Genomic DNA, 16,057 nt, shown 5'->3' on the forward strand with positions numbered 1-16,057 from the left:
AAACAATTTCAAGGCAATGCTGCCAAATACTAATTGAGTGTATGTAAACTTCTGAGCCACTGGGAATGTGATGAAAGAAATAAAAGCTGAAATAAATCATTCTCTATTATTCTGACATTTCACATTTCACATTCTTAAAATAAAGTGGTGATCCCAACTGACCTAAGACAGGGAATTTTTATTTGGATTAAATGTCAGGAATTGTGAAAAACTGAGTATAAATGTATTTGGCTAAGGTGTACAGTATGTAAACTTCCCACGTCAACTGTGTATCAAGTATGGATTCTCTCAACTTGTTCTCTCTTTTAAGTTCATTATCGTCAGCTTCAAAAACATTGACTGAGTATAAATGTTTCAGCTTTTCATTTTCTTTTTCCATTGTTGCGGCTTTCTCATCACTCATTTCATGGCTTATCTTCACCTCGTGTATCTTTACGGACTATCTCAGGTACACCTAATTTATAATTTAGTGATTTTAGTAGTTTGGTTTCCATGCTTACTGTACATGGTGGTGAAAATATGTAATCTGTGTCCATCGAAGAGTATCTTTTTTTATTTTTTTGTTTGTTTTAGAAATTGGTTCTTCATTTCTTACGTGTTTACCCTCCGACATGTTTTGGTTTTGACTGCGTTGGCAGTGTTTGTCGATAGAATTCTCCAGCCTTACAAGTTATTTTGAGATATTTACCAGTTTTGATGATGTTGCTCACGAGTGAGCAGATCAGCATGAAAGTTTTATTATTTGGTCAGTTTAGGGACATTAAAGATTTTTCACAAGGCATTCTGCACCGCCATCTTTCAGTCTGCCACCAACGCAAATAGTTGTTTTAAGACTGACATTTCAACCACAGGATTATGTCACAATGGTAACCAAATTTCAAGATCGACAAACCTTATATGAAATATGTTGCATTTTCAATGTTATATCCAGTATTAGAAAATAATAACAATAGCCTGGGTAGATTGATGAGATTGAAGGCCATTCGTTTTTACTGCCCACACACACACACACCTTGTTATGACTTTCTATGTGTGAATGAGAGTCGGACCAAAATGCGGCGTGTAGATTGCGATCCATGTTTAATGAAAAACACACTAAACACAAACACTACAAATACAATGAACGTAACGAAAACCGAAACAGCCTAATACTGGTGCAAACTAATACACGACGGACAAAAGGACAATCACCCACGAAACACTCAAAGAATATGGCTGCCTAAATATGGTTCCCAATCAGAGACAACGATAAACACCTGCCTCTGATTGAGAACCACTTCAGACAGCCATATACTTATCTAGAACACCCCACTAAGCTACAATCCCAATACCTATGAAAAAAACCCAAGACAAAACACACCACATACAAAAACCCATGCCACACCCTGGCCTGACCAAATAAAATGAAGAAAACACAAAATACTTAGACCAGGGCGTGACACACCTGCATATACAGTTTTAGCCAAAGGTTTTGAGAATGACACAAATATTAATTTCCACAAAGTTTGCTGCTTCAGTGTCTTTAGATATTTTTGTCAGATGTTACTATGGAATACTGAAGTATAATTACAACCATTTCATAAGTGTCAAAGTGTAAATGTAAAGTTTATTATGGAAAGTTACATGAAGTTGATGCAAAGAGTCAATATTTGCAGTGTTGACCCTTCTTTTTCAAGACCTCTGCAATCTGCCCTGGCATGCTGTCAAATAATTTCTGGGCCACATCCTGATTGATGGCAGCCCATTCTTGCATGATCAATGCTTGGAGTTTGTCAGAATTTGTGGGGTTTTGTTTGTCCACCCATCTCTTGAGGATTGACAACAAATTCTCAATGGGATTAAGGTCTGGGGAATTTCCAGGCCATGGACCCAAAATATCTATGTTTTGTTCCCCGAGCCACTTAGTTATCACCGTTGCCTTATGGCAAGGTGCTCCATCATGCTGGAAAAGGCATAATTCGTCACCAAACTTTTCCTGGATGGTTGGGAGAAGTTTCTCTAGGAGGATGTGTTGGTACCATTCTTTATTCATGTCTGCGTTCTTAGGCAAAATTGTGAGTGAGCCCACTCCCTTGGCTGAGAAGCAACCCCACACATGAATGGTCTCAGAAAGCTTTACTGTTGGCATGACACAGGACTGATGGAAGCGCTCACCTTTTCTTCCCCTGACAAGCTTTTTTCCAGATGCCCCAAACAATCGGACAGGGGATTCATCAGAGAAAATGACTTTATCCTTGAAGATCTTGATGATCCGATAAATGGTTAGTTTAGGTGCAATCTTACTGGCAGCAATATCCTTGCCTGTGAAGCCCTTTTTGGGCAAAGCAACGATGACGGCACGTGTTTCCTTGCAGGTAACCATTGTTGACAGAAGAAGAACAATGATTCCAAGCACCACCCTCCTTTTGAAGCTTCCAGTCTGTTATTCGAACTCAATCAGCATGACAGAGTCTCCAGCCTTGTCCTCGTCAACACTCACACCTGTGTTAACAAGAGAATCGCTGACATGATATCAGCTGGTCCTTTTGTGGCAGGGCTGAAATGCAGTGGAAATGTTTTGCATGGCAAAGAGGGACTTTGCAATTAATTGCAATTCATCTGATCACTCTTCATAACATTCTGGATTATTTGCAAATTTCCATCATACAAACTGAGGCAGCAGAATTTATGAACATTTATATTCTCAAAATATTGCCACTTTTTTCCCCAAAATGTTGACTTTATTCTCAAAGTACTATCCTTGCAGTACCACCACCCATTATTTTTTTCTCTTCTAATACTCTTCTCTACAAAAATGCGCTGGAAATCCGTTTAAATTGTATTTTTTATTTGATACTTGGGAACCTAACCCTCAAAAGTAATTTGTATGTACACTACGTCATCACGCACTTTATACGCAACAAGTCAATTTGATGTAAACACATCTCTAGTGGGAACATTTGTATATTGTTTTTATGCAGATTTTAGAATATTTGCATGAAAATCTGCCGCCAATTGGATGGAAACCTAGCTAATGTTACTATAAATATTTTCTCATGTAATCATTTAAAACCTGAATGTTCAATATAGCATGCATAGCTCATCGCATGTCTGTGGGGGATCTTCACAATCGCTGTAATACTCAGATTCTCGATTGGCATTGATCATGTAATGTAATCTCAACTGCAATACAGGTCATTTGCACAGTGATATCACATTCATCTGTTGTATAAGTTAACATAATGTCTGACCTGGTATACCCATTTGAACTTTGCTGTGCTTTTAAACGTGGTTGAAAGTGCAGTGGTATACATTTAGGTGACAACTAAACCAACAATCTGACATTATTCCATTTTAGAATGTGGATGTGCTTTTAGATGGTTGAAAGCATAGTGAGAACACATTGGAAATTCAACTAACTTTTTGAGAGGTGGAATATAGGTTGTAATCTCATTTATCAATGTGAAATTCCCCAATTATCCACAAAAAAAGGTTGTGTACCCAGTGGGAACTATCTAAGAGGGAGGAAATACTAAGACTAACCTATTATCCCTAAGGAGGGGAACACTACGTAGAACGGAGGGAAGGAAACCCCTCTAAAGAGCCCAAAGTAAGGCCCTCCTAGGAAGCATAGATACTACAGTATATGGTGTCCTAATGAAATTTGATGTATAGTCACTCGTGCCCTAAGAAGTGAACTAGATCTTAGGAGACAATAAGGGAAACACTAAATAAAGAAACACCCAAAGTAAGGCCCTAAGTAAGGCCCCAAGTAACATGAATACAAGGTCCTTCTGGACTTTGAAGTGTGTTTTACTTGGTCTGTAACACAGCTTGTCCCAAAGGGTGTATAATTTTCCCCAAGCCTCAGAATTATATATGAAACTATAGATTCAACCAACTAGTCGTGTAAAAACATGTTTAGTTGAGGGGGGAATCATTGCATCAGTCAGTTTGTCAGTCAGCACAGAGTTGGTCTATAATGGAGTAAGCCGTGGTACGGCTACGATGTTTTTGATTCGTATTAGCATTGACATTATCATGCAGACAGTGTTGCTAGTCTAGCGTACCCTTCCATCTCAGACTCCGACATTATCATCAAAGCGAGCGATAGAGGAGGAAGTGGCAGAGGGCTGGCCTCCCGCTGATTGGCTGGTGGATAGGGGTCAACTCAGCAGGGTGTCCTCCTCCTCTTCTGATTGGCCGGCTGAAAAGAAAACATCGCCAGTGAAGAGTCTTTTGAGGCTGATACCCTTCAGCTACACCTGTCCTTTCCTCACTCTTTCCGATTGAATCAACTTTTAAATGCAAACGGAGTTGTAGCCCTTGCAAACTCATCATTGTTCAGACGACCTTCAGAAATAAGTTTGATTTAGGTAGATTTTTTTGTGATTGATTGCAGTCAATTACTCTGCATGATCAAAAAATGAATTAGTTTTTGTGGTGTGTGTGTGTGTGTGTGTGTGTGTGTGTGTGTGTGTGTGTGTGTGTGTGTGTGTGTGTGTGTGTGTGTGTGTGTGTGTGTGTGTGCATTTTTGTCTATTGCCATATGTTTGTGTGCACAAGGGAGCATGAGTTTCCTCCCCCCATATTTCTCTCAACCTTTCTTCTTCTCCAAGTCTTTGAAATTGAAATGATAAAGGAGATTAAACATGCATTATCTCGGCTACTTAGTATGTTGCTGATTTGCTCTTTTGATGTCTCTGTGTCTGGCATGGGTCTCCCATTAACTGGGCTGTTTTCAATGAGGCTCACTGATTTGGGAATGGACTGTATCGGATCAGGGACTTGAGAGAAGGGTGTTCGATTGACAAGCAAATCAATGTTAATCTTGTCTGAAAGAGAGAGAGAGAGAGAGAGAGAAATTCTATCTCAGCTCAACCTGGGGTTACCAAATAAAACACATGCTATTGATGGTCGTTTCAATAGCCTGAAGCTTGGAAAGTTTTGATATTCATAAACAGTGGGGTCCCTTGATAAAGATGAGCAATAATGATTTATGCAATTTTATATACTAATACAATTACTTAGAGAAAGAGGTTTTGTTTAACAAGTAATACTTTTTTTATAAAAAGGTAGAGGTCCAAATTATTGACACCCCTAAAGATTATTGTAAATAAAGTAGTCACAAGTATAGTATTTGGTCCCATATTCCAAGCACTCAATCACTATCTCAAGCTTGTGACTACACATTTGTTGGATGCATTTGGATGTTGGCTGTGTTTCAGCTAATTTTGTGCCCAAATGAAGTTAATGGTAAATGTAATTTGTATTGTAAATAATAATAGAATATTTCTAAACACTTCTACATTAATGTGGATGCTACCATGATTACAGATAATCCTGAGTGAATTGTGAATAATGATGAGTGAGAAAGTTGAAGTGTGTGTGTGTGTGTGTGTGTGTGTGTGTGTGTGTGTGTGTGTGTGTGTGTGTGTGTGTGTGTGTGTGTGTGTGTGTGTGTGTGTGTGTGTGTGTGTGTGTGTGTGTGTGTGTGTGTGTGTGTGTGTGTGTGTGTGTGTGTGTGTGTGTGCTTGCATGCATGCGTCATGACGTTGCCCTCTTTGAGTACAGCGAGCACCATCCCCCGCTCTCTGCTTCTACAACCAGACTGCTTAGGTCAGAGTTCGTAAATTCCTGAGAAGACCTCATGGACACACAGTATTAGAGAGAGGGTAAACTTTCACAGAGGACAAAGGAAATCCTTCCACCTCACTAAACTTGAGGTAACTAATTTCATGTTCCATAGAAAGTGTAAAAGATTGGTGAAGAATCCAGCTACAAACTGGTGCGTTTGTCACAACTTGGGAAGCTCAAGAGAGATGGTGTGGCTACATTACCATAACGCTGTTTATATAATAGCCTCAGATATGAGGTTTACATCTAATTGTTGTATAAGATGAATGAGTGGGGATGATACTGTTTGTATAATGGTGTAATATGATTGTGGACTGTTTAATGAAGAAAAATACAATTCCCTTTTGATTTGAACTAAATCAGAGGAACGCCCCTGAGCCCAGTTAGGGTCAGACATCCTGGGACAGCCCTCTTCTGCCATTCTGAATAAAACCCAACTTTGAGAAATGATCACCAGATCAAGCTTACCTCAATTACGAGAGGAATAAAGTTGTAGACCATTGCTGAATCATTTTAACCATACCACGTGGTTAAATTCTTAGACTATCGATACCGACAGAATAAGAACATTGATTACTAGTCTGCAGCTAGGAATTCGGGCATCATTGAACGCAAAGAACGACAACCACCGAAACATCTATTCTATAATGTCACTCTGAACAATCCCCTCTAACCACAACTAAGAGAGAGAGGGAGCGAGACGGACAATTATCCAAAGAAATTAACTTTTCACCAGCAATCAAGACGACACACTGAGCGTAAATATATATATATATATATATATATATATATATATATATATATATATATATATTGATTGTAATTGTTCCCAACTGAGTGAGCGTTCATGTGAAAGGATTAGCATTTCAATTGTTATAATTATTAACTCTGTAGTGACTTCTTAGTCGACCCCCACTCCCTTTTTGTCAAACAAGCCGCAATGCCGTTTCAGCCCACTAGGGCACATTCTATCATTTCATGTAACCATATTTACTGTTTGTTTATGCATTTCTGTGAATTACCTAGTTAGTAATAAATAAATTATTTAAGACAATCGATGTATGGATGACTCATTGTGAAGACTGGGTTCGTGCAGATAACCAACAATTTACGACATTTGGAATGAGACTAACGTGAGGTAAAATAAATAAATCATTAGTCAGAAGACTATTGATCAGATATGAAAATATCTGAAAGGTTATATTAGGAAATTATAAATTTGTAATCTGAATACTTTCCTTGGTGCCCCAATTTCCTAGTTAATTACAGTTACATGATTATTCAGTTTAATCGAGTAACTAATTACAGAGAATCTTTGATAAAACGTTTTCAGTTCTATGATAGTAAAGACACGACACATGTATATGTCTATTTAGGCGTAGGTGCGGATGTTCACATGTGCAACTGTTTGAGAGATCGAGAGACATACAGAGAGTGATTGAGAGTAGACAGAGAAATGGACTGTGCAGTCAGAGAGCGAGAACAGATAAACACAGTTGTAATATAGAGCTGTCACCGGCCTGTCAGTAAGCTGACTATCACTGCTTTCACTGCTGACAGCTCATGTTGATTGCATGGCAGTATGGCAGTGACACATTTCATTGGCTACGTACTGGACTGTAACACCTCAAAATCCATCTGTATATGTTTGTGGAAGACAACTTCTCGTCAAGATGTTTTGCGCTGTCCTTTTCTTATCGTTCCTTAGGTAATTGTCCCCCACTATGGATCTGTCTCCGTCCATTCATACATACGTTAATCATACGCAATATCTCGGGACACCACTAGCTCGATTTCGACAAAACTTGGGTGAATGATGTGTCTTGCCGAAGAGATCCATAATTTACAAACTAATTGGCCCGGGGGGGGTTATGGCTACACACAGAGTTCTGGTTCAATATGGAAGAATACAGCGACTGCTTTCATACAGGCTAACCAGTTAGTATTTACCCTGTCATCCTAGACCTATCTACCACTATTAGCCTGGTTAACCAGCTCGGATCACAAGCTAAATGCTACCGACTACTGTTAGCCGGGATAAACAGTTAAGCTTGGTTGACTTGCTACACATTTTAGCTACCACTGTTAGCCTGGTTAACCAGCCTGGCTAGGATGACAGGCTAAATGCTAACTACCATTGCTAGGCTGGTTACCTGTCTACCTGTCCCTTGGAAGACTGTACAGTGACACTACAGTGTCCCCATTTCCCCTCTATTAAGGACAAGACAGTCCAACATGAACATTGACCGTGCATGGTAAATCACTTGGTGTGTGGCAAATCAACGTGTAGAATCTTTTGGCAATTGGAAAAAACATTGCGGCTGATATTCTATGGTCAGAGGCAATAGGATGAGCACTTCTCTGCCCAACCACTGTACACGGCGAACATTTGTGTTGATCTGTGTTGTTTTTATGTCACAACAATCGTAATTTGAAGAGGGGGTGGGGAAGGTTGCAGTGCTAATTTCCTGTGTGCATAGTGTTTCACTGCTGCTGTTTTGCTCGCCTATGTGTCATTTGATGAAGTTCCCCTTACCACTAACTGTTAACCTTTGTCTTGTTCCTATAGTTCCTCCTGTGCTGTCGATACTACAGCAGTCATTCAATGCCACAGCGGACTACCAGGAGTCAGTGACTTTCACCTGCGTCACATCGGGATCCCCCGACCCCGATGTCACCTGGCACAGGTACAGTTAGCCCCCTGCACACTTATGTCATGGTTGTGTTCATTAAGCACAAAACAGAAGAACACAGATGAGGCACAACCTGCACTTCAATATGAAACGCTGGTTTTTGTTTTCCCTTTGCAACACATTATGCTCCCTACTTTGTGACTTAATAAACATGATTAATGTTTCCTATTCATACATCTAAACTTCTATATGCCTGTGGCTTGGCGAACCAAATGCAATCCAGCCATTCTTTGACAAAACTCCTAGCCAACCAGACCACTAGCTCAACCACATATGGCGTATGTTTTGATTTATATTATGACAATGTCACCAACTGTAGTCTGGTCTATCTATCACTGTTACAGATTAGTGGCTCCTTCAATGTTCTAAATGACACACACATACACACTCTCTTCACAAGCCAGTGCTGTAAACGATGACATCGAGAAGACACTGTGACATGTCCTTTTAGAGTGAGCCGCCACCTGTACCGTGTGTCACATTAGTCACACCTGCAACAGTAACATATGTTACATCTAGCACACTCGTTCATTCATACAACAGCTATTGCATATATCCTGAACTTGAGTGACACACTCATTAGCATGTTCTTAGAAGCTATAATAACAGGGTTGTGTTCATTAGGCACCAAATGGAAGAAAACAGTCTGAAACAAGGAGCAACAATTTGGGCTTGTCCAATGAGAAATGCAGATTCTTTCCCTACTGCAAAACGCTTTGAAACACTTTCATTGTATGCCCTAATGAACACAAACCTGTTATCCTGTACATATTTCACCAGTAGTTGTCTTAGCAAAATAATCCTGCAGAACGGGATTTGAACGTTTAGTCCATAATGTTGCTTGATCGGTGGTTAGGTGATTAGCTGGACAAAAGTAGAATACATGAAAAGTGCAATACTGTTACTGTGTGTAAGTGCAGGTTTTCAGTGAATTTATGTCAAACGTAATCTGCATTTTCTGTGGCGCAGGAAAATTCTCAGCAACAAAAGAGTGATCAAATGAAGATCCAACATCTAACTTTTTGTTAACTGTGTGGAGTTAATGACAGTGAAGAGGCGACTCCGGGATGCTGTCCTTCTAGGCAGAGTTCCTCTGTCCAGTCTCTGTGTTATTTTGCCCATATTAATCTTTTCTTTTTATTGGCCAGTCTGAGATATGGCTTTTTCTTTACAACTCTGCCTCGAAGTCCAGCATCCCGGAGTCGCCTCTTCACTGTTGACGTTGAGACGGATGTTTTGCGTGTACTATTTAATGAAGCTGCCAGTTGAGTACTCTGTTTCTCAAACTAGACACTCTAATGTACTTGTCCTCTTGCTTGGTTGTGCACCGGGGCCTCCCACTCCTCTTTCTATTCTGGTTAGTGCCAGTTTGCGATGTTCTATGAAGGGAGTAGTACACAGCGTTGTACGAGATCTTCAGTTTCTTCAATTTCTCGCATGGAATAGCCTTCATTTCTCAGAACAAGAATAGACTGACGAGTTTAAGAAGAAAGGTCTTTTCTTCTGGCCATTTTAAGCCTGTAATCGAACCCACAAATGCTGATGCTCCAGATACTTAACTAGTCTATAGAAGGCCCGTTTTATTGCTTCTAAAATCAAAACATCAGTTTTCAAGCTGTGCAAACGTAATTGCAAAAAGATTTTCTAATGATCAATTAGCCTTTAAAAATGATAATCTTGGATTAGCAAACACAACGTGCCATTGTAACAGAGGAGTGATGTAGCATATGCTGATAATGGGCCTCTACGCCTATGTAGATATTCCATAAAAAATCAGCCGTTTCCAACTACAATAGTCATTTACAACATTAACGATGTCTACACTGTATATCTGATCAATTTGATGTTATTTTAATGTGCTTTTCTTTCAAAAACAAGGACATTTCTAAGTGACCCCAAACCTTTGAACGGTGGTGTATGTCAGTATATACATATGAGATGAGTAATGCAAGATACGGAGACATTATTAAAGTTGCTAGTGATCCATTTCTAAAAGTGGCAAGTGATTCCTAATCTATGTCTATAGGCAGCAGTCTCTGATGTGCTAGAGACGGCTGTTTAACAGTCAGTGGTGTAGTATAGAATACAGTATATACATTTGAAGTCGGAAGTTTACATACACCTTAGCCTAACACAATTCCTCACATTAAAAGATACCCTGTCTTAGGTCAGTTAGGATCACTACTTTATTTTAAGAATGTGAAATGTCAGAATAATAGTAGAAAGAATTACTTCAATTACTTTCAGCTTTTATTTCTTTCATCGCATTCCCAGTGGGTCAGAAATTTACATACACTCAATTAGTATTTGGTAGCATTGCCTTTAAATTTTTTAACTTGGGTCAAACGTTTCCGGTAGCCTTCCACAAGCTTCCCACAATAAGTTGGGTGAATTTTGAGGAGTGGTTGAAAATCAAGTTTTAATGACTCCAACATAAGTGTATGTAAACTTCCAACTTCAACTGTACATGTGAGATGGGTGATGCAATATGTAAACACAATTTAAAAGTGACTACGTAGAATAGTGTGGAGTGCAGTTTATACATATGAGATGAGTAATGCTAGATGCGGGAAACATTATTAAAGTGGCTAGTGATCCATTTCTAAAAGTGGCCAGTGATTCCTAATATATGTCTATAGGCAGCCGCCTCTGATGTGCTAGTGATGGCTGTTTTGCAGTCTGTTAACCTTGAGATCGAAGCTGTTTTTCAGTCTCTCAGTCCCAGCTTTGATGCACCTGTACTGACCTTGCCTTCTGGATGATAGCGGGGTGAACAGGCAGTGGCTCAGGTGGTTGATCTCCTTCCTATGGTATCGGGTGTTGTAGGTGTTTCCTGGAGGGCTGGAAGTTTGCTCCCGGTAATGCATTGGGAAGACTGCATCACCCTCTGGAGAGCTTAGTGGTTTTGTGTGGTGCAGTTGCCGTACCAGGCGGTGATACAGCCTGACAGAGTGCTCTCAATTGTGCATCTGTTAAAGTTTGCGAGGGTTTTAGGTGTTACGCCACATTTCTTTAGCCTCCTGAGGTTGAAGAGGTGCTGTTTCGCCTTCTTCACCACACTGTCTGTGTGGGTGGACCATTTCAGTTTGAAAACCAAGGCCCAACATGGGAAAGGCTGGGGGTGAGAAACACAGATCTGGAAAGAGAGATGGGGGTTGTTGTCTTCCTGTGAAGAGGGTAGAACAAACCCCAGAAAGGTACAGGTGTAATGTAATAATTGGAGTGGCTAGAGATACTTGAGGAGAGATTTGGGAAACTTAAGAGATATCCCACATTTCATATGTATACTACTCTATCAAACGCTAGTACAGTTGTGTGGAAGGAATGTTGTGTACATGTCAAAGTTCATTTTCAACTTTCAGAAGAAAAGTCTAAACTTTGCCATGCATATAACCTTGGGAGCAGCGCCAAATAAAACCGTCTTTGTATTGGCTGTAGGAAGGATTTTGACTTGACATTGTTTTTGTTCCCCTGCCTCAAATTCACTCTTGTAATAGCTTTTCTATCAATGGGAGATATGGCGTTATAATTGGCCATGTAATTACAGAAAGCAATTGAAATGTTAAATCTATGTTTATCCTGTGAAAATTATATCTCGATGTGCCTCGCCTTGCAATACTGGCTTGTCTAATTGCTCCATGTAGACTGTCACACTGTATTGAGCTCAAATAAATTGTTTAGAAAGCTCTGGTTTTTAACCATCCTGACCACCAGGCTTGACTCTGTACTGTGATCACATCATCGTACACTCTTAGAAAAAAAGATGCTATCAATGGGGTTCTTCGGCTGTTCACTCTTTGAAGGACCCTTTTTGGTTGCGGGTAAAACCCTTTTGGGCTCCATGTAAAACCCAGGGTTCTGCATGGAACCAAAAAGGGGTTCTACCTGGAACCGAAAAGGGTTCTAACTGGAACCAAAATGGTTTCTCCTATGGGAACAGCCGAATAACCCTTTTTGTCTAAGAGTGCACTGTCCTCTCTGTTCCACCTTTGAACACCACTCCACACAGCACAACCCCGACTGTAACTCCACCCTGAGTGCAGCTTCACCCAAACACTTTGATCATCACTGACCACAACTCAAACTCTGACTACAACTCTACTGTGACCGTTGTGTCCTCTTCATCAACAACCGCAATCTGACCACTGTGCCACCATAACCATACCCCCTTCCCTCCCCCTCACACTGGTTTGCAAGACTGCACTACTAACCATTCTGCTATTAAAGAGCTAGAGAACACCTTTCTCTTCTTCTTTCGCTCACCCCTCCCCTCATCCCTCAGTTACATTTCCTGTTGTGGTCTGTGGTGTTAACACCTGGCTGGCTGGCTGTGCCTGCTTTCAGTCAGTGTAATTTCCTGTGCATAGTACGCTGCCTCTCCACAGACCAGCTTGTACACGTACACACACACACACACACACACACACAGTTCTTAATTTCCTCCCTGGCTCCCTCCAGCCTTATTACTATACTTCAATATTTCTCCCAGTCCACTTTCAATTATCTCTTGCTCTCTCTTTCCTTGAGAGATGTAGTTTTAACACCATTATAATGTGTATGGGGGTGGGGGATGTGTGCGTGTGCCAAACAATTTATTTTTAAATGCAGTAAAGCTATTGTATGTTTATCATATCAGGGGAGGGGGTTTTGTGGTGGTTGGGGGGGGGGGGGGCATGTGTGTCTTGTGTGTGTGTGTGCATAGAGATGTACACGTTTTATCTCTATGTTTGCATGTGTGTATAGTTGAATTGGTTGTGCACCTCTATCCTCTTTGTTTTTTATATGTATTGTTTTTAAAAAACAACTTTTATTTAATTAGGCAAGTCAGTTAAGAACAAATTCTTATTTACAACGATGGCCATGCCGGCCAAACCCTAACCCGGACGACACTGGGCCAATTGTGCGCCGCCCTATGGGACTCCCAATGACGGCCGGTGGTGATACAGCCTGGAATCGAACCAGGGTCTGTAGTGATGCCTCTAGCACTGAGGTGCCTTAGACCGCTGCACCACTCAGGAGCCCGATCTGTCTCTCTGTACACAGGAAGGGCCAGAGGTTGCAGAGGTCGGAGCAGTATGTCCTCAACACCATGGAGGGAGGCAGGAGTACCCTGACCATCCGCAACATCATCCAAGGGGACGGGGGCGGCTATACCTGCCGAGCCACCAACAAGGCCGGGGCGGAGGAGAGGGAGCTCTTCCTCAAAGTGTTCGGTGAGTGTAGCGGCATGTCCTTCGTGGGCATCCATCCGTATGTTAGGACCTTCTCCAATTGAAGTGAACATGTCAAATGGTCTCACGTCGCATTTAATAATTACAAACAAAATGTCATGTCCTTATCAGCCGTCTTGATACCGCCCTGAAAAACACATTGCTACCTGGATTTTATATGGTTATTTGATGTTGCTTCGACCAGAAAACCGTAATTGGACCAAGAATTGGTCATTTTAACGTACCAATTTACTTTTGCTCAGTTACTTTTCAATTAGTTTTTCTTTAGATTTCTATAGGCTGTAGGCACTGTAGAAAGCGTTTAACATGTTTACTGTGAATTCCTTGATGTTCCTAGAGAGTGTAAAGTCTTTGACCTTTTGCACGTCTCTCTATGAATAAAAACCTGTATGGATTGGAATGAAAGACGCTGGGTCTTTAGAGCCAAAAACTGCATGTTCCGCCATAGGCAAAAGGCACTACAATAATCTAAATTTTTAAGCAACATATTCCAACATAAGCAACATATTCCTGAGTATTATCAAAGATTTTTTATAAATAACCCAAGATAGACCACAGCCTGTCATTTCCAATGGGAACAAATTAGTCATAGTGGGCAGAACAAGCATGGAGAGGGGCAGAACCAAGCACGAGTGTTCTAGAATGTATTTTCATATTTCTGTCAGGGGGAATGCCTACTCTGTGAAGTGCGTATGTGCAATAACTATATTCACCCCTTTTTTCACTTTGGGTAAGGGTAAAATCGACAAAACTTAGTCCACTCTGTTCGTAACAGATTAGAGTTTTGGGAGCAGAACTGTTTCATCAGTGAGAACATTTGCATAATGTCGGCCAAAATCCATCTTCTCCCACTGCCGGCCACTGGGATTCCTCTCATCACCATATTTTGTATCGAGTGGCAACGCCAACCAGATGCATCACACTTACACATCCGGTGAAATATCTGGCTCGTTGTTCTATCTGTGGTGTTACTGGATGTTTTCTAGTGAGTGTACAGTCCTTGAACTTATGTGACCTCATGTGTGTCTATGAATATTAATACATATTGATTTGAATATAAGGTGTTTCGTCTTGAGCGCTACAAACAGCCAATTCCTATTCACCAAGAGAAACTATTATTTCAGAGGAAAACTTTTATCATACAGCCACTACCTCAACCAATCATCCAGCAACTTGAATCTAATACAATTTCAGACGGGGAAAAAAAAATACAACTCATTTATTGTAGAATCGGTGGCATCCTGTTCATAAAAGTTTCAATTTATATTTTCATAAAGCTGCCAGCATATTTCCTCCCTGATTATTCCGATGGAGCTCTTTCCTCTTTATGAAAATGTATGGAGATTTATGCTCTAGTCATCAAGATCCTTTCGAGGCCCAGGCTCCGGTTGGTCTTCAAAATGCATATTTCAATTAAGAAGATAGCGGAGGGCTTGAGTTTTGTTTTGCAAAGTGCAGGGGGGAAACACAGTTGTAAGAGTTGTATTACCCCTGCAAGTTGAGAGAGCAGGAGATGAAGAGAAGAGAGGGATTTGTCATTGAAGAGTTTAGGCCACATTTCTTGGTGTTTCACAGGGTTGAAGTTTTGTGGCCTCTTGCGTTTGGTGTCACCCGAAGCAGCTGCACTGGCCAACATCTGGACGACCATGAAACATCAATAATATAGTTAAGAAACTTGAAGCAAAAGCTTATTTTACACAATAATGTGTATAAGAGAAGACCTTGATGAAGGTATTGGCAAAAGGTTTACAGTAAAACAAACTTTTATTGTGCTGCCGAGAGTCGCTTAATATCTTTTCCATCTTCAGCGTGCTCCACGGATCAGTTATTCATCTGTAAAGGAGAAGACACACTTGCACAGAATTGACCATCTGTTGTGCATAAGCTTAAGCCCATTCCCCTATAATATTGATGAATACTATCATATTTCATTTGAAGGGGGTAGGCTATTGTTCATCCTTTACAGCACCTTTCCCACCCTGGAGTTATTGTATGAATCATAGGCCACATCTGTGTATCGCTTCTTGGTTCCCACTTGGGCCTCTGGGTGTAAAAAAAATATATATTTTTTTTTTTAAAGTGCTGAGGTACTTAATTAAGGCAGGTCTCAAGGCCATGTTTGGAAGTATTTAGCTTACCTTGAAAAATCTCCATCGAAATATTAATGACTTGTTATTTCTGTCAAAAGATAATTGTTTATGCTTCCATTTTTGGCTCTTCAATGACTAGGCCAATTTGAACTATGTAGCTCTAAAGGCCTAAAGAAAATATTTGATTTTGTATGTGTGCGCATGCAAATGTACATGTATGTGTTGGTGCATATACAGTAGGCATAGGAGTGTGTATGACCCCATTACGTGACAAGCTCTAAATCCCCTAAGATGGCTCATGCACCCTAAGGTTCACTCTTTTTGAAATTACAAAACGACTACTTGATTTCGCCAAGACCGCCTTATAAAGCAGACACGCTTTAGGCCTGTTTTTCCCGTTTACTTCCATTTCTTCACAGCTTTACAG

At 40.5% G+C, this 16,057-nt stretch overlaps 1 protein-coding gene across 3 annotated transcripts in view; it reads left to right on the forward strand.

Annotated features, from left to right (window-relative positions):
* Positions 1-16,057, forward strand: part of LOC135542441 (neural cell adhesion molecule 2-like) — a 403,089-nt gene that overhangs the window by 325,190 nt on the left and 61,842 nt on the right. For all 3 annotated transcript variants that reach the window (XM_064969385.1, XM_064969387.1, XM_064969386.1), the window contains exons 6-7: positions 8,186-8,303; positions 13,353-13,522. In XM_064969385.1, coding sequence (XP_064825457.1) covers positions 8,186-8,303; positions 13,353-13,522 — 288 coding nt within the window. The remainder of the gene's footprint in view (positions 1-8,185; positions 8,304-13,352; positions 13,523-16,057) is intronic.

This window comes from Oncorhynchus masou, chromosome 6, assembly GCF_036934945.1.
Source record: "Oncorhynchus masou masou isolate Uvic2021 chromosome 6, UVic_Omas_1.1, whole genome shotgun sequence".
Taxonomy (NCBI): domain Eukaryota; kingdom Metazoa; phylum Chordata; class Actinopteri; order Salmoniformes; family Salmonidae; genus Oncorhynchus; species Oncorhynchus masou.